The 19,171-nt window shown below is 46.4% G+C and overlaps 1 protein-coding gene across 4 annotated transcripts; it reads left to right on the forward strand.

Moving 5' to 3' along the window:
* The first annotated feature begins 346 nt into the window (after positions 1-346).
* On the forward strand, positions 347-16,098 carry FLCN (folliculin). 4 transcript variants are annotated; one of them, XR_002824807.1, is made up of 12 exons: positions 347-404; positions 836-1,108; positions 2,396-2,542; positions 3,570-3,791; positions 4,777-4,937; positions 6,689-6,780; positions 8,691-8,878; positions 11,320-11,433; positions 12,179-12,302; positions 13,523-13,607; positions 13,788-13,893; positions 14,462-14,591. XR_002824807.1 is itself a non-coding variant. In XM_004381018.2 (12 exons), the coding sequence occupies exons 2-12, from the start codon at positions 860-862 to the stop codon at positions 14,661-14,663; spliced, it is 1,737 nt and encodes a 578-aa protein (XP_004381075.1). In that variant the 5' UTR covers positions 347-404; positions 836-859; the 3' UTR covers positions 14,664-15,896. The 4 variants fall into 4 exon arrangements, 3 of the variants coding, with proteins under 3 accessions (XP_004381075.1, XP_023591323.1, XP_023591324.1); XM_004381018.2 differs by having other exon boundaries at positions 13,523-13,654; positions 14,462-15,896; XM_023735555.1 differs by lacking the exon at positions 13,523-13,607 and having other exon boundaries at positions 14,462-16,098.
* Positions 16,099-19,171: the final 3,073 nt, after the last annotated feature.

The following is a 19,171-nucleotide window of genomic DNA, read 5'->3' on the forward strand; positions in this document are numbered from 1 at the left end:
CAGAGGTTGTGCCTCTCTTATGTCCTCATAAAATCTGCTTCCTCGTAGCTACCCGCTCTCATCTGCTGCTCCTGTCACTCCTCCCCAGCCATGTACAGGCCCTCAAGTCATGCCCTACCTGAGGCCTGGCACCATGCACTAAGTTCTGTGCCTCTCCCAGGGTGTCCCCCCACGGCTCCTTGCTTCCCTCAGCTCTCACTTAGGGTACCCTTCTGAAGTGTCCTTCCTCTTGGGCTATGTCTCCCACCTCCTCTGATAATGCTCTGTCCTGTGTGCTGCTTTGCTTTCTTTGTACACTTGTCCCCATATGACATTAAGCAGCTTTTCGTGTGTCACTCTTCTAGAAGACAGACTTCACGGGTGCATCTACATCACCCAACACCCCTGCACATGGTGGCCACCAGGTATTTACTGGACACAAGAACTCTCTCCCTGGAACTTCTGTGGTATTTCATTGTGTTGTCCCAGTGGTATTTGTCATGTTTTGCTACATTTCCTTGTCATTCTCATGTGTGTGTTCTCTTCTCTACTGTTTACTCCATAGCGCTTATACTGAAGGCACATTTTGTGGTGTTACCCTTTCCTTCTTGTTTGCTTGTAACTTGTGTGGGCAAGGGCAGGTCTGTTTGTCCCCTGCACCTGACATGGTGCTGGCACAAGGTCAGGGCTCAGGACACTGGCTGGGTGTAGGGCTTACCACCGTGGGGCCAGGAGCCCATTGGTGTTGGGGCCGACTTACCTACAATGGCTCTTAGTAGTCCTGTGCCCCAGTTTCAGAACCTTTGTGGCATGCATGGCACGGGCCAGCTGACAGTGTCCCCTGCTTCCCCTGTAGGCCGTGCATTGGTTCCCAGGCACCATGAATGCCATCGTCGCACTGTGTCACTTCTGCGAGCTGCATGGCCCCCGCACTCTGTTTTGTACGGAAGTCCTACATGCCCCACTCCCCCAAGGGGCCGGGAGTGGGGACAGCCCTGGCCAGGGAGAGCAGGCCGAGGAGGAAGAAGGTGGCATTCAGATGAGCAGTCGCATCCACTCCCACAGCCCAGCAGACGGGGCCAGTGCTGAAGCTAGCAGCCCAGGGCCCAAAAAGTCTGACATGTGTGAGGTGAGTGTCTTTTTGGTCCCCGGAGCACCTGCTCTGTGGGGGGCATTGTACTTGTGCTGCTGCCCCTGCTGTGGGGTACATAGTCAGCAGAAAGTGCTGCAGAGGAGGGACAGACCAGAGACCCAGTGCCAGGAACAGTGTGAGGCCCAGTGGAGTGGTAGACATGCTCCTCGGATGATGGGCACAGACCAGGCGCACTCAGTGGGCATTTTCACATGTGGTTCACACCCTCTGCCAGGCTTCGCTCCGATTCCCAAAGCCAAGTGTCCGTAGTTGGAGCACGCCCACTGGAGCTCTCTCAGTGTCACTTTGTGAGATCAGTTCTGAGTGCATTGGACCTGGTAGGGCCCAGGATCCAGGTGATGTTGGGCCTGTCACTGCCGTGTGAAATGGGGACCTAGCATGTTTTGCTGAGACACGGATCCCAAGACAGGATCCTGCATGCAGGAGGTTGATCGGTGAGGATGCACCCGTTAAGGGTAGATGGGAAAGATCAGGAGGTAAGGAGGAGAAGGGAGGGAGGGCTAGGCAGGAAGAGGCTTGAGTGGGTCTGGGCAGGCCATTTGAGGGGCCTTGAGCACAGGTGCCCATTGGAGGGGCCTGCATCTTGTAGGAAGGGGCTCGGCTTGGTGCCCCCTGGTGCTTGGCCCTTTGGTGGGAGCAGCCTGCAGGGGTAGCACCAATGCTTGGCTTGTTCAGCAGTGCTGGGCCATCAGTCTGTTGCCTCCAAGCAGGTGATGCAAGTGGTGTGTCTGCAGGGCTGACACCTCGAGGTCATGGCATCTTCTGTGTTCTTTGCTTGACCTCTTGCTATGGCCCGAGGCCCTGTCAGGTGTTTGTGTCGGGACCAATGACAGAGGCCTGCGTGGCAGGATGGGTCACATCACTCGAAAGAAGTTCACAGCAGGTATGGCCCAGCTCTGTCCTCACCAGCTCTGTGACCCTGGGCTGGCCACTGAGCATCTTGGAGCCTCAGTTCCCCCTTCTGTGAAATGGGGATTCTCACTGTGTTTATCTCAGGGTTGTGCCTTGAATTAGGCGAGATGAAGTATGCAAAGCTCTTATCACAATGCCTGGTACGCAGGTTTCAGTTAACATTATTTGTTACTAATAATCTCTGGCAACCTGACTCATCGGCATTTAAATCCTCAGATAAACGTAAATCTAGAAGTCAGTTATTTTCATACAAAAATAGATTGACTTTTCTAAATTCAGATTCGCATAAGAGTAAAGGGGTTTGTTGACAGCTTCCTGACTAACTGGTTGTCTTTTCTTTCTCCTGGGCAGGGCTGCCGATCCCTTGCTGTGGGGCATCCGGGGTACATCAGCCATGACAAGGAGACCTCCATTAAATATGTCAGCCACCAGCACCCCAACCACCCCCAGCTCTTCAGCATTGTCCGCCAGGCCTGTGTTCGGAGCCTGAGCTGTGAGGTCAGCACCTTTGATGTGGGAGACTGTGTAGGAATCTCACATGTTCCCCAGTTGAAAGGTACCCTTAGCAAGTTCAGGGTTAGATTAGGTGAGGTCATTGCCTCGTGTAGAGTGCAGACTGCATCAGTTCTCCAGACCCCCTTAGAATAAGTCCTGTGAGATTCTTAGAGTTTCTGGATGGTTGCTGATTTTTCACATTAAGCACCAAACTTTTATTACTGGACATATTTCTAAGATATGGAATATTTCTAGGATATGTATTTCACTGTATTAAGCATAACTTTTTGTAAAGTCTTTATAAGCCCCAGTGGTCATCACGGGGTCTCAGGTCCTAGTGAAGAGTGTCAGTCAGTTTGTTCCTGAACTCCGTGGCTGCTGGTGTGGAGTTTTGAGTCTTAGCTTTTATGGAGTGTATTTGTCTGTTTGCCACAAAGAATTCATAATTAAGTTACTAAAATTTCTTGTCCCTGGTATTCACTTACTCAGACAGCTTCTGCTTCCTTGCTGCCAGTTATCATTTACTGTGGCTATGTGCTCGCTTTCAGCTGTTTTCTTCCTTTTAATTTCCTGCTGCTAATCTGCTAGAAGGCAGATAATTCTGTGTTAGAACTACGTATGAAATTGTCATGAGGGAGGGACTTGTAATAGTCCTCTCCTAGAAATAAAGTATGTAAATTTTATTATATGGACTGTGTAGTAGCTCTTTTGACCTTCTTTTCTTAAGTATATTCCAGGTGGGCAAATTTGAACCAAGTATAGATGTAATATTTGTATAGGAATTTTTTTGACTCAAGGTAGAAAGAGAGAACTACTTTACTTGCTTTTCATGATAACAAATGTAATATGTCTTCAGAAAATGATTAGAGTAGCAGATGAATGCAAAATTTCCCCTTCTCGCCTTCCCTCCCCACTCTGCCTGACAATTCATGCTGGCTCATTAGTGCAGAGAGAATTCTGAGGAGGTGGATGAGACTCTGTCCCTGAAGCAAGGGAAGAGTGCTTCCTCACATCACTGCTGCTTTTCCAGGTCTGCCCTGGCCGTGAAGGCCCCATCTTCTTTGGGGACGAGCAGCATGGTTTTGTGTTCAGCCACACCTTCTTTATCAAAGACAGCCTGGCCAGGGGCTTCCAGCGCTGGTATAGCATCATTGCCATCATGATGGATCGCATCTATCTCATCAACTCCTGGCCCTTCCTGCTTGGGAAGATCCGTGGGATCATCGATGAGCTCCAGGGCAAGGCCCTTAAGGTGATGCTGATAAATGTGGGGCCTGCTGGACTGGGGGCTCAGCAGTGAAGGTCTCTCTGCCCTGGTGCAGAGTGTGCGGCCCAGCCAATTCTATTTCCACTGATTCTGGGCTTCTGCTCTGTCCGAGTCATCATCTCTTGGCTTCGGAGTTGGGGGTATATGTGATAAACCCCCAGTTATTTGGGCCTCACTTGGCTGTCTTTGTCTCTCTTGCTCCCACCGTTGTCCCGGTTCTTGTTCATCTCTGGTTTCTTTACTGCCAGTGGCATTGAGACCCAGGTTTCAGCCCTGGTTTCTGAGTCTTTGCTCACTCTGATCTTCCTTCCAGAAGACTGTCTATTAGTCATGTTGCAGACCCGCTCCTAATTAGACCTCCAGTTGTGGCATTGCCTCTGTCGGGGTAGACCATGCCGGGCTCTGGTCAGATGGCCCTCAAATCTCAGCAGATTAAAACCACAAGGGTTTGCTTCTTGCTTGTGATGTGTGTTGCAGGATGACAGGGGGATCTGCTTAAATTGTAATCATCCAGCCAGACAGGGCAGCAACTGACTAGAATGCTGCTCATTTGCCCTGCTGGAGGGAATAGAGTACCGGAGGACCTTGCTCTCTCTCATCACATTGGCCAGAACTAGTCACATGCCTCACCCCACACCAGGGGCCATGTTGGGAAATCCTCCCTGTACCTGGAAGGGGGCACTGGAAATGTTTGGAGAACAGCACTGATGACTGTCTAAGCATGTAGTCTGCCCGAGTGCCTGTTACGTGCCTAAGGAGTCAGTTGTAGAAGAGGGTGCAGGAGAAGGCGTCCATCGAGTCCTCTCTCAAGTGGCCTTTACTCTAGCTGGAGAAGCAAAACAGTTCTGGTGGCAGTTTCTGTAACCTGCACCAAGAGTGATGGGATTCATGAAGTTGGCTGTGAGTTAGTAGTGACCTTGGCTGCCTAGTTTTCCTCTGATAAAGAGCTTCCCATCCCTTTGCATTTCAGGTGTTTGAGGCGGAGCAGTTTGGATGCCCACAGCGCGCACAGAGGATGAACACAGCTTTTACACCATTCCTGCACCAAAGAAATGGCAATGCAGCCCGTTCGCTGACATCTTTGACCAGTGATGACAACTTGTGGGCGTGTCTTCACACCTCCTTTGCTTGGTAATGAGATTTTCAACTGCTAGAATGAGCGTAATAATGTTGGGTTGGTTGGATAATGCTACAAATTTGGTAGTATTAAAGCAGGGAGTGTAACAGTCCCTACATGAGTTCCTTTCATTGCTTTGGTGGAGGAGCTCTGGGTACATAATTGTTAGGCAATGAACAAGCCCTCTTTCCTTTTCCCAAGGCTTTCTCCTTTGGTTTATGGAAAACTTAGATGGACTTCACTTCCCAGTGATATAAAAGAAATGATGCTCACATTCCGAGACCAATGATTCCTACCTCTTTTTAAAAATAATAGTAACCCTTTCTCTCACTTCTTCTGTAAGTCAGAAATTCGAGAGTGGCAGAGCCAGATGGTTCTGGCAGGGGTGTCTCTGAGTGCTTTGTTGGCCGAGGTTGCAGCCATCCAAAGGTTCAGCTGGAGGCTCCACTTCCAAAGGGCCCACTCATGAGGCTGGCAAACTCACGCTGGCCTGCTCTGTTCCTCATCACGTGGATGTGAGAGCTGCCTCCTCCTACCCCCACCTCAAGCAAGTGATCCATTTAACCCAAGAGAGAGCAAGGCAGAGTATGACCTGGCCCCAGAAGCCACACAGTGCTCACCAGAAGTGTGTTACATCACTAAGTCCAGCCCACAGCCATGACGAGGGGATTAGGCTTAATCTTTTGAAGGGAGAAGTGTCAAAGAATTTGTGGACATACTTGAAAGCCACCACAGTCTGTCCTCCGATGACAGTTTGTTTATACTCCTCCCACATGCAAAATAGATTCGTTCCCCCAAAGTCTCCTTCCTTTGCCAAAGCCACACCTGTTGCCATCGAGTCAATTCCGACTCATAATGACCCTATAGGACAGAGTATAGAACTGCCTCATAGGGTTTCCGAAGAGCAGCTGGTAGATTCGAACTGCTGACCTTTTGTCTAGGAGCTGAGCTCTTCACTGTGCCACTAGGGCTCCCCTTCCTTTGCAGCCTCCCCTTAAAATCTAGAGTCTTGTTATCTCAACCAGGTCCTGGTGTGGAAGAGGCTCCTTCACTACAGATCTTGGAACACAGCTCTTCAGGGTCTGGGAGCTAAAGGAAAAAATTATCTCCTCCCAACCCACCCGATGTACAGTTCCTCCTGTCTTTTTAAATGTGTTAGGGAAATATTTTCAAACATGCCCAAAGCAGAATAAATAGTATAATTTCTTGAGCTACCTACATGTCCCTATCACCAGCTTTAGCAGTTATCAACAGTCTGCTGCTTTCTCATTTATCCTCCCACTTTTTTTTCTCCCGGAGTATTTTTTGAAAGCAAATCTTAATTACATCATTTCAACCATAAATATAACTGTGATACATTATCACATCCAACAAAATTGACAATAATTCCTTAGTATCATCCAGTACTCAGTCCATGTTCAGTTTTCCCTTTTTGTCTCAAGAGTGACTTTTGAATTGGGGTCAGAACAACACCCACACATTGCTTAGATTTAATTATGTCGCATAAGTCTCTCTCAGCCTGGAACAGGGTCTTCTGCTCCCCACTGCTTCGTTTTTCCCTTGCCTTTTATTGAAGGGCCTGGGTCATTGGTCTTGTAGAATTGACTGTGTTCTGGATGTGACTGATTGTGTCCTCATGGTGGTGTTCAGCATGTTCCTTTGTCCCCATATTCCCTGTAAACTGGTAGATCAAGAAGCTTGGTCCATTTCAGGTTTAGTTTTTCTTTTAGCAAGACTGCTTCATAGCTGGCACTGTGCTTTGCAGGCTTTTGAAAGCATGCGGCAGCCGGCTGACCGAGAAGCTGCTGGAGGGTGCACCGACCGAGGACACGCTGGTCCAGATGGAGAAGCTCGCTGGTGAGGCTTGGAAGGGCTTGTGCTGGGAGTCTTTGCCCTGCGTTGGCTGGGGCCTGTCCTTGTTCCAACCAGACAGCCACTGGGTTCTGACCTGTCCTGCAGGAGCACTGACGCAGGGAAATGTGGGTCTGAGTAGCCCAGGATGAGCATTGGTGAAGCTCGCCGTTTAATCTTGGTGTCTTTATTGTGAGTCCCTGTCTCACTCTCTTTGATGTGTGAAAGAGTTTCTTTCAGGCAGGTGGGAAAACCCACTATCAGTGCTGTCCATCTATGGAAGGAGCCCTGGTGGCACAGTGGTTAAAGTGCTTGGCTGCTAACCAAAAAAGGTTGGTGGTTTGAACCCACCAGCCACACCATGGGAGAAAGATGTGGCAGCCTGCTTCCGTAAAGATTTACAGCCTTGAAAACCCTATGGGGCAGTTCTGTTCTGTCCTACAGGGTCACTGAGTTGGAATCGACTTGATGGCAGTGGGTTTTTTTTTTGGTTTTTGATCCATGAAAGGAAGTGAGTGTAGAAGGCTCTTCTTGTTCCTATTTTATGGGGTATCTTAGTGGTTGGTCTTGCAGATAGTCTCTCATTCTTTGCTGTTCAACAAATACAATGTTATACTTCAGTTAGACTCAAGTTTTCCATCAAGAAGATTGATTCCCAAACCTGCCCTGCCCCAGATTCATGCATCAGAATCTCCACACCTGTTGTTCAGTGTCCTGTGTGTTTGAGGAGCTTCCCAGGGGGTTCTGCTGCACCTTGGCACCAGCCCAGGACTCGCTGACATGGATTCTGCTGTGCTTTCTGTTGGGGTGATTTGATTTTTGGTGATCGAGGTCCACAGACCTCAGCTGTGGGATTGAATAAATCAGACTTGTAAAGCATGTAGCAGGTAGTTTGTTACAAATAGTGTTCTACATGCTACGTTTTGTGAATGGTTTACCTTTTTAATAAGTGCGAGCTGTTTCAGGGTGATTCCTTTAGTCAAGGTACTTGCACATGTTTGCATTCAAACAAGCTTTCCTGAGTGGGGAAAAAGAGAATAGAGAGCCATCTAGAGCAAACCGTGCTTGGAAAAGAAAACCTCACAGTCTGCCTGCACATCTTTGTGGGTGGTCTACCCTAGGACCACTCATCACTGTAGTGATTACAAATTTCTAGGCTGATGGAGACAGCAAGGATGGTTTCTTGGTCAGTCAAGTCTATGAGAGCTTTTAGGAAAAGGTAGAAATGCCGGGGTGTGTTTTGGTTATCAAGGAGGTGAAAATCGGGGTTTGGAGCCACACTCTGGAGTCAAACCAACCTCACTCCAGTCTCGGCTCTGGCATGCACCAGCAGTGTGCAGGCGAGGTCCCTCCCTTTGGGCCAGCTGTTTCATTTGTGGTGTGAAACAGATGCACTCACTTGTGGGGGTTGCCGTGAAGATGAACTGAAATAACAAATATTTCTTCATTTGTAAAATGGGGATAATAGTACTGACCTCAGGACCATTAACAGGATAAAATGAAATAATGTACATAAAGCCCTTAGAAAAGCACCTAGGAGAGGAAATATTCAATAAATGCGAGCTCTTGTGTTCATCATTGCTTTGTAATTTCCCCACAACAGTGAACAGCTTGCCTCTTTCAGGTGAGTGCTTCAAAAACCCAGGGCACAGCACCAGGCCAGGTGAGCAGTGGACTGAACCTCTCCCCTTTCCAGGGTGCCCAAGGCCATGGCCGCATGTGCCAACTTGCCAGAACCAGAAGTCAGTAACTACTGGCCCGGGACCTCCAAACTGCCTGGGGCTGACATGGTAGTGTGGGACTGCTCTGTCAGTCAGTAGCCAACTGGTTCAGGACCCCCAAACTACTTGGGGCTGGCGTGGCGGTATGGGACACGGAACAGCATGTTCTGTAACTGCCTGTCGTCTGGCTTGCAGATTTAGAAGAGGAATCCGAAAGCTGGGACAACACTGAGGCTGAAGAAGAGAAGACCCTTGTGTTCCCTGAAGGTGCAGAAGGGCAGGAGCAGATCAAATGCCCAACAGACTTGTCCTCACTCTCAGACTGTGGTAGCTGGCAGCCTCGGAAGCTGCCGGTCTTTAAGTCACTTCGGCACATGAGACAGGTAGGTGGCAGAGGAGCAGAGCCCCATCGGGAACTCAAGGAGAAGAACTCAGTCTTCTCCTCCCAGCTCATCTCCATCTGACACTTTGTCCCTTGGGCCTATCAGTTTCAAAACCTAGCAAAGGGTAGTTGGTTCTGAGTAACAAAGAACATTCTTAATGGAGGCTGAAGAAGGTGGGGGCAGCTGGGGCGCTTGAATCACAGGTTAGGGCTCACCTTTTTGTGATTGTCCAGACATGGACCAGTAACGTGAAATTTGTCTCTGAAAGTGGAGGGTGCTGAGAGACCAAAGAAAGAGGCAGGCAACTCTAGTGTGGCAGCAAAGGAGCATATTAGGTAGACTTACATACAAGGCAGTGGTCCCTGGTGGCCAAAGGACCAAAGCAGATCTCCATATCTGTGCTCGAAGGGCAGAGGTTTTATAGTGGTGGTGGACAATGGTGGCTTCATGCCAGGGGCTTACATAAGAATGCAAACTGTAGTGAACTAGTAGACCACATGGGAGCACCCATGTTCAGCCTCACAAAGCCTGTTTCCCCTTCAGTCCACCCCTCAAGGCCAGCTCTTACAGTCTGGCACGTTTTCTTTCTTGTGCTGTTCCCCCTCTTGTGCTGTAGTATTAGAGACCCTGTTCCCTCCCCGCTGGGAACAGATATAGAAATGAGGCTGGCCACATGCTGTATGGTGCCTGCATGTTGCAAGAGACAGAAAGTTACTGTGCCCAGAACAGGGGTAAGTTTCTCTCTGATAAGAAGGAACTGCGAGAGAGAAGGTGACTCAGTTACCAGTCTCCTTATCAGAGAATGTTCTGGGTCCAAGGCCTTTACTTAAGCATACTGGAAAAGAGGCATAGAGGCAGACCATTCCCCTTACAGTGACAACGTAGATGTCATTCTTCAGAGAAGGGGCCTGATGGCTGGTTTCTCATGGTCCTCTCTAATCTTGTAATTCTAGAACCTTCTAAAAGTATTGAACTATAGTATTACTGGTTTAGGAGCCGTGGTGGTGCAGTGGTTAAGCGCTAGGCTGCTAACTGAAAGGTCACAGTTCGAACCCACTCAGTGACTCCGTGGGAGAAAAGACCTGGTGATCTGTTTCTGTAAAGATTACAGCCTAAAAAATCCTACGGGACAGTTCTACTCTGTCACATTGGGTAGATGTGAGTTGAAAATCGACTCGATGGCACCAAACAACGTTACTGGCTTGCATGCGGCCTAGACTGTTGCAGACTGAAGATTATAGCTGTTGTTACAAAAAACTGTAAGTAGCTTAGATGTTCAGCTGCAGTCGTTATGGCACATCCACACTCAGGCTGCCGTTAAGTACAAGAAGCACCTGTGCACTGCACCCAGGAGGATGCAGATATGTATGCACATGCACGCTACAACCACAGCCAGAGCCTAGGTACCCATACACATAAAGCAGTATTGACCGACTGGTTATATTGGACATGTGGTTATAGAAGGGGACACAGCGAGATTATGAGGGTAGTTTTTCCTTTTTTTTCTTGGTAACACTTTCCTGTATTTATTTTTACAATGAGCATTAATTTTATTAGAAGATGGTTATCTCTGTTTTGGAAAATGGAGTAATGAAGAAGACTGGGGCTTCTGAATGGAAAACATTCATGCATGAAAATCATGTATTTGGCTGAAATCATCCTTGTTGAGTGTTTACTTAGATTAAGGTTGGAGGGAATCTTGGATTCTGTGAAAGCTGAGAAGTACTTGGATGCTGTTGGGATTTCATTAAATGTGATATTGTAGCCTCTTTTTTGTTTTTCAAACCAACGTGCCATAGGATGACAGGCTAGACTCTTCAAAAATGCCAGGGTCATGGACGTTGATAAGAGGTAGACTGGGGAGAGGGATTGTTCTGTATTGAAGAAGAATAAAGACATGGCAACTAAAAGCAATCATGATCCTTCAGTGGATCCTGGATCATAAGATCACAGCTGTAAAGGGCATTGTTAGAAAGCCTGGGCTCTGAAATGGGACTGAATATCAGATGTGGTTATATTAGTGTTGCATCTCCAGGGGTGTCCATGCATCAGGGGTGTTCTTAGCCAGTGTCGTGATGTCTGCAGCTGCCTTTCAAATGGCTCAGCAAAATAAACTATGTTCACAGAAAGAAGGTGAATGTTGCAGAAAGCTAACAACTTTTCCTGCTTCAAATTTTTAAAACTAAAATTGGGAAAAAAGATATTAATGTGTGCAAGAGCTTTGGAATCAGGTTTTTAGGTGCAAATCCTGGGACTTCTATCACGTAAGCTTTTGTCCTCGGGCAAGTCTCTGAGAGGATAAATGCCTTTCTTCTGATCCCATCTTTCACCGTACAAGAGAAGTTTCTAGAAGAACACGTGAATAGAATACCTAACTTCGACTGGAGGAAAAAGACATGTTTCTCTTGATCATGCAGCAAGCACTGAGTTGTCTTTCTCAGGTCCTGGGTGCCCCGTCTTTCCGCATGTTGGCCTGGCATGTTCTCATGGGGAACCAGGTTATCTGGAAGAGCAGAGACATAGACCTTGTCCAGTCAGCTTTTGAAGTTCTTCGGGTAAGAGCATCTTTTTCCTAGTGTGTATTGTAGCAGGACAGTACATGCCCAGCAGGTTTAAAAAAAATTCTGACTTTAGGTATGAATGTTGGGTGCTCAGGGCAAAACCTCTTGAAAGGGTCAGTGATGGACCTAAGCTAGACCTGTGTTTTCTCCACTGTTAAAGATGGTGGTCATTGATGGTTTTTCTTTCTGGTGGAAGGAAGCTATACTATCCTGGTAGATTGATAACTAACAGCCTAATCCTCGAATCCCACTAAAAGGCCATTGGAGAGGTTTCTGGCTGCTGTTGAAGCAAGCCAGGCCATTGCGTTTCTTGCAGAGTGTTCTTGATGACTGGGTGGTGGGGTGCAGCTGTAGCAAGCTGTCCCGCTCTGATGGGAGAAGTGGAGAGCCAAGGCCTAGCTGGCTCCGAGTAACATTTAAATCAGTAGAAAGTGTTTGCCTACCTGCCCAGGCCTGTGAGGGTACAAAAATGAATGTGACATAGCCTCTCCACAAATGTACGATCTCTGTGGGACGGAAAGAGACTGAGATGTCAAAGAACAGAATAGGAATTAACACCATCGAACACAGTCCGTGTGTGACCAATGCCAAGATGAGAGTTGGCTCTTAGAGTGGGAGGTGTTCCCATGGGGCTGAGGGCAGAGAAATCTTGGAGGATTGAGGGGTTTGAAGATGGAGACAGGTGAGCAGAGGGTATTTCTGGATGCTGTTGGTTCTGAGTCGCTTTTGTCCTCTCTAGACCATGCTGCCTGTAGGCTGTGTCCGCATCATCCCTTACAGCAACCAGTACGAGGAAGCGTATCGGTGCAACTTCCTGGGGCTCAGCCCACAGGTGCAGATCCCCCACCATGTGCTATCCTCAGGTATGTGTGGGTCATGGACTGGCCTGATTGGAGAGTCCACAGACTTCAGGCTCAGAAGTGGGATTAGGTCCTAGCTGTGGCATGATGGGGCTGCCTGCTGGGCCTGCAGGCAGGAGGACCCAAGTTCTAGACCCAACTTTTCCACCAACCAGTGGGAGTTGACCTGGCACTTCCATCCACTGTGTTCCAGTGCTGAACGGCCGTGGCCTCTGGTTTCTGCCTTTAAAATTGGGAGCAGGGCAGTGGGGGAGGGGGTAAATGGGTTTGAACTGTATGGCTGGTATAGGGGTGGCTTACTGGGCTGTAATTCTCAGTGGGCAACAAGTTGTATTCCTGGGACTGGGAGGAAGTGTGTCCACTGAGGACAGCATGGACAGACTGCCAGGGACTGTCACTTCACCTTCCTGATGCATCGAGAGGGCTAAGGTCTCCTCTCTGATGCTATAACTTCTGTCTGCCACAAGTGTCATTCTCCTGCCTTTTCTCTCTTGTTGCTCTCTGGTTATACTTCTTTCTTCTCTGGTTTCTTCTTTCTTTCCTGTACCTTCAGTCTGCTCTGGACCTTCAGTATTCAGTAGTACAATGGGGCTTGCCCAGCCTGGCTCACACCCTCAGTGCTGATGAACTTAGGGAGCTGGTCATCCTTCATCTTCTGGTTTGAGGACATCCAGCAGTCAGCCTGGGCACAGGTCTAGCTTTCCCAGGCAAGCCTGGGGGGCAGTCCCTGTGCTGTCATATCCACACAGTGTTCTCAGTCTCAGCCGCAGGGGATGAGGCCCTGAGGGATGGTGACTTCTGCTGGGAGTGTTAGGGACCCTCTGAAACCACAGTTGGGGCAGATGTTCTTACCCACCACTAGCTGTGCGACTTTGGGCAAGTCAGTTAACTTGTCTTCATCTGTTTTCCCTGTCTATAAAAAGGGGTAACAGTGGGATCAACCTCATAGGGCTGTTGCATATTAAGTGAATTGTTTATAGAGTAATTAATATTTATTATAATGTAATATCATTAATAGTTTAACTGGGACAAAAATTAGCCCTTTATTCACAAATAAAATACAAAAGGTTTTAAGTGTCACAGCATTACTCTCAGAAGACTTTGGCCTGGCAGTTTTTCCCTAGTTGACCTGAAGTAATTTGGAGTGGCAGAATGAAGGGAATGTTTTAAGGGGTGGAGATGAGGGGCACCTAATGGAGTGATGTGTTTTCATGCTGCTGCAGAGTTTGCTGTCATTGTGGAGGTCCACACAGTCCCCCGCTCCAGCCTCTACCCAGTGGGGCCTGAGGATGACCAGTCTCTCAGCAAGTATGAGTTTGTGGTGACTAGTGGGAGCCCCGTGTCTGCAGACCGAGGTGGGTGCTGCTGAGTGGGTTACCTTCCATCAGAGAAGGCTTCTGCCCTGGGAGAGCAGTAGGGAGAGCATTAGCCTGTATCTCTCTCCATGTATGTTGCTGACTCTTGCTTTGCCTCCACCCCTGTTCCCAGTTGGCCCCACCATCCTGAATAAGATCGAAGCTGCTCTGACCAATCAGAATCTATCTGTGGATGTGGTTGACCAGTGCCTTGTCTGCCTCAAGGAAGAGTGGATGAAGTAAGGACACATCCTTTGCCTCTAAGAGTTTGTCTTTTGCAAGTAACCCAATGTGACCGAGCCTCAGGTTGCTCCTCTGTAAAATGAGGATTGTTTCTACCTCCAGGGGTTGTTGAGTGTCAAGTGAGGACACTAAGCTCATGCAAGAGGTGTCCTCTGATGGAAGCTCGGTTATTTTGTGCTTGATTAACTTTAAAAATCTGAAAGAGAAAATGTGCTCCCTTTTTTAAAGCAAATTATTTTAGTAATTTTTTGGTCAAATTTTTACTAGTCACACATTGTCCTGATTTCAAATAATACAGTAAAGCTTAGGAGGAACCAATCCCTTCCATGAATTTAAGGAACAAATTTTTTTTCCTGTTGATGCTGTGGTTTTCTTACCCAGGGTTAGATGTGATGGGCAAACGAAAGGCCTGTTGGTGTTGAGGTAGGCCTCCTGCTGCCCCCAAGTTCTTGAATTCCAGCTCCACTCGCAGACCTCCCACTGGTCTGAAAGCCACTTAACCCCAGTGATCAGAACTCTTGTTGTGCTGTAGTATCTGAGTGTTTTGTCTTTGGTTTTCTACAGCAAAGTGAAGGTCCTTTTTAAATTCACCAAGGTGGACAGTCGCCCAAAAGAGGACACGCAGAAACTCCTGAGTATCCTCGGGGCTTCGGAGGAAGACAACGTCAAGCTGCTGAAGTTTTGGATGACAGGCTTGAGCAAAACCTATAAGTCGCATCTTATGTCCACAGTCCGGAGCCCCACGGCCTCAGAATCTCGTAACTGACCCCACTGTGGGAACTTGTCTGCATGCATGCCTTTGGGAAATGGTTGTGACCATCCTTGTCACCAAGCTTAGAAATAATTACAAGCTGTCCTCCAACTCCACGAGAGATTTATCCTTTAGTTTCTGGACTGTTGGGGACGGAGCTGTTTCTAGCAAGAAATGGAAACCGTTTGGGCTGAACTTTGCCCCCTGTGGAGTTTGGGCCTTGGGTAATTTTTAGCACCATCTCATAAGCTGTTTGAATTGCTGCAGCACTCAGGAAGGTTGTGAAGGCCTGTGAGCCGGAGGTCTTCTCTGCTTTTGTACATCTCCTGTGAGAGAAGACTGGAAGAGAGACAGGCACCTCGTGCCTTTCAAGGATTTAGATCTACAAATTCAAAGAAGAAACATGTTGGGCTAATTCTGGCTTGGGTGTTTAGCTCCAATAACATCTTCTTTTGTGGTTAACATTTGAACCTAACCATTTTGATATTCAGTGAGAGATTTCCAGTTTTTGTGTGTACATGTTGCTACAATTGTGAATATTCAAGACATACTCAAATCCTTGGTCATTTTTTAGTAATCTGATTTTAAGTTAGGACTCTGGGAACGGCTTTGGGGGCGTGGTGGATGTTTTCCTCACCTTTGGAGCCTCCGGAAGTCGTGTGACTCTACTAACTCTTTTGGCTACACTCCCCTGGGGTTGCCTTCGAGATTGACCTGTAATTTGATGCAGCCACTGCAGTGCTCAAGTTTTAAGTAAAGTGTTGACTTGCCTAGCTCACTGGACACAGAGTCGAAAAGCCCACCATAGTTTTGTTCCATATCACTTTACACTTTATTGCTTCTTTAAACATTTATGTTTGGTTATAGTTAACAATTTTCAGAGTTAGGTGATTTAAAGCAATTTTATCATCCTACAGTACGTTTTTAATAATTCATGACCTGGAGGGATATTTCAGCAGTTTTGCTAGTTTCTATTTAACATGAAGATTAAGTGTATATGGTGAGGAATCTGTGTAACGCAAGAACACTGAAACACAATAAAGATGTATTTTTGTAAAATGTTGACTACATGGTTTTATTGGCTTGATGCCTAAAATTTACTTCAGCTCAGTCATAGAAAACATAAATATGGTTAAAATAACATCAGTGAGTATGAAAGTTTAAGGTACCTTAGTAATCCTGGACAGTCTTCCCAGAGATGGTCATTTGAGCCAACTTTCAAGTGGAGAGAAGATAGCATTTATTCTGAAGACATCTATTGAATGTCTACAACTGTGTGCTTAGAGTTTTGTTCAACTTTAGGAAATGTTTGCCCCTTAAAGATACTTAAAAGTTATATCCACCTGAGAAGATGGGTGGAGTATACCTGGTGATAGTGGCAGTTCTTAAAGTGCAAAAATTATGTTTCAGTCACCTACTCAGAGTGGAAGGGGACCCCACAGCCTACCCGGTTAATGATTAATGAAGGGAAGAGATGATGCCCACTGTCCTGCTTGTCTTTGGGTGTTTTTCTTTTCTTTGTTTTTGTAGTGCATGACATTACATGGGAAGACTCAATTTGTTCTGCTCAAGTGAGGTTTCTGCCAGTAGACTGCCGGTCTAATGGCTGAATCCACTTAGTAATAAAAGGCCAAAGTAAATGTTAGCTCTGCATTCATGTCATAGGAATATGTGATCTTAATTTCCAATGTGTAATAAAACTTTTCTATATTGAGAATATACATAGCAAAACATACACCAATTCTGAAGGGTAAGACAGTACACAGTTTTTGGGAAGTCGGTACAACTTGACCAAGGCAAGATCATGGAAGCTTCATAGACACATCCAAACTCCCTGAGGGACTGAATTACTGGGCTGAGGGCTGGGAACCATGATTTCGGGGGACATCTAGCTCAACTGGCATAACAGTTTATAAAGAAAATGTTCTACATCCTACTTTGGTGAGTAGCGTCTGGGGCCTTAAAACCTTTTGAGTGGCCATCTAAGTATACTCCACTGGTCCCACCCCATCTGGAGCAAGGGAGAATGAAGAAAACCAAAGACACAAGGGAAGGATTAGTCCAAAGGACTTAATGGACCACAAGGACCACAGCCTCCATCAAACTGAATTCAGCACAACTAGATGGTGCCTGGCTACCACCACTGACTGCTCTGACAGGCATCACAGTAGAGGGTCCCGGACAGAGCTGGAGAAAAATGTAGAACAAAATTCTAACTCACGCACAAAAAAGACCAGACTTACTGGTCTGACTGTGACTGGAGAAACCCTGAGACTATGGCACCTGGATACGCTTATAGCTCAGTAATGAAGTCACTCCTGAGGTTCACCCTTCAGCCAAAGATTAAACAGGCCCATAAAACAAAATGAGACTAAATGGGCACACCAGCCCAGGGGCAAGGACAAGAAGGCAGTAGGGGACAAAGAAGCTAATAATTGGGAACCCAAGGTTGAGAAGGGGAGAGTGTTGACACGTTGTGGGGTTAGCAACCAATGTCACAAAACAATATGTGTATGAATTGTTTAATGAGAAACTGGTTTGTAAACCTTCATCTAAAGTACTATTTAAAAAAAAAAAAAAGGTAGCTGGGCACCACCCAGTTCTGGTCTCATGGCAAAGGAGGCAATTGTTAATGGAGGCAATTAGCCCCACATTGCATATCCTCCTCCTATTCCTGATTCTCCTTCCTCTGTTGCTCCAGGTGAGTAGAGACGAGTTGTTGTGCCTTGGACGGTCGCTTGAAAGCTTTTAAGACCCCAGGCACTACACAATGAAGTAGAAAGTAGAACAGAAGCACTAAACATGTTATCAGGCCAATTAACTGGGATGTCCCATGAAACCATGACCATAAATCTCCAAACCAAGGAGCCAAATCCCATGAGGTGTTGTACATAAGCAGTCTCAGAAGCTACTCTTTTTTTTTTTTTTGGTGGTGGTTGTAAATATATCGCACAACTTCTGCTAATTCAACTTTTTACAGGTGTACACTTATTGACAGCAATTACAATAATTGGCTGTGCAATAAATACCCTTAATGCAATTTTTCCATCATAGTAAACCCCCCTTTTCTCCCTCCCTCCCGATGTAATCTCTAATAAACTTTGGTCTTGATACATTGGCCTTTTCTTATCTTTTTATATAAATGAGGTCTCCTTTTGTGATTGACTTATTTCACTCAGCATAATGTCTTCAAGCTCCATCCACACTGTATCAAGACTCCATTTCTTCTACTGGCTGAGTAGTATTCCATTGTATGTATGTACCACATTTTGTTTATCCATTCATCTGTTGATGGACGTTTAGGTTGTTGCCACCTTTTGGCTATTGTGAATAGTGCTGCAATGAACATTGGTGTACAAGTCTCTTCTTGAATCTCTGCTTTCAAGTCTTTTGAGTGTATACCTAAGAGTGGAATTGCTGGGTCAAATGTTGTATTTTTTGTTTGTTTGTTTTTGGGGGTATGGCAATTGTATTTTTAGTTTTATGAGGAACTGCCACACTGTTTTCCACAGTTGTTGTACCATTTTGCTTTCTCACCAGCAATGGTTAATGGTTCCAATTTCCCCACATCTTTGCCAACATTTATTATGTTTTGCTTTTTTTTTTTTAAGTCTTAGCTGTCCTAGTGGGAGTAAAATGTTATCTCATAGTGGTTTTGATTTTCATGTCTCTTACGAGTAATGATGCTGAACATCTTTTCGTGTGTTTGGTGGCCATTTGAATGTCCTCTTTGGTGAAATGTCTATTCGAGCCCTTTGCTCATTTTATGATTGGGCTATTTCTCTTTTTGTTGTTAAGTTGTCAAAGTTTTATACATTATTTGGTTATTAGATTCTTGTCAGTAGTATAGTTTCCGAAGATATTCTCCCACTCAGAAGCTTGTCTTTTCACTTTTCTAGTGAAGTCTTTTTATTTATTATTGTACTTTGTTTTATTGTGCTTTAAGTGAAAGTTTACAATTCAAGTTAGTCTCTCACACAAAAATTTATACATACATTATTATGTGACCCTAGTTGCTCTCCCTATACTGTGACAGCACACTCCTCCTTTCCACCCTGGATTTGCCGTGTCCATTCAACCAGCTCCTGACCCTCTCTGCCTTCTCATCTCGCCTTCCGACAAGAGCTGCCCATTTAGTCTCATGTATCTACTTGAGCTAAGAAGCACACTCTTCACCAAGTATCATTTTATGTCCCATAGTCCAGTCTAATCTTTGTCTGAAAAGTTGGCCTAGGGAATGGATTTAGTTTTGGGCTAACAGAGTCTGAGGGCCATGTCTTCTATGGTCCTTCCAGTCTCAATCAAACTATGAACTATGGTCTCTTTACTAGAATTTGAGTTCTGCACCCCACTTTTCTCCTGCTCCATCAGGGACTCTCTGTTGTGTTCCCTGTCAGGGTGGTCATTGGTGGTAGCTGGGCACCATCTAGCTCTTCTGGTCTCAGCCTGATGAAGCCTCTGGTTTATGTGGCCCTTTCTGTCTCTTGGGCTAATACTTTCCTTGTGTCCATGGAGTTCTTCAT

The sequence above is a fragment of the Trichechus manatus genome, unplaced genomic scaffold (genome assembly GCF_000243295.1).
Source record: "Trichechus manatus latirostris isolate Lorelei unplaced genomic scaffold, TriManLat1.0 scaffold00080, whole genome shotgun sequence".
NCBI lineage: Eukaryota > Metazoa > Chordata > Mammalia > Sirenia > Trichechidae > Trichechus > Trichechus manatus.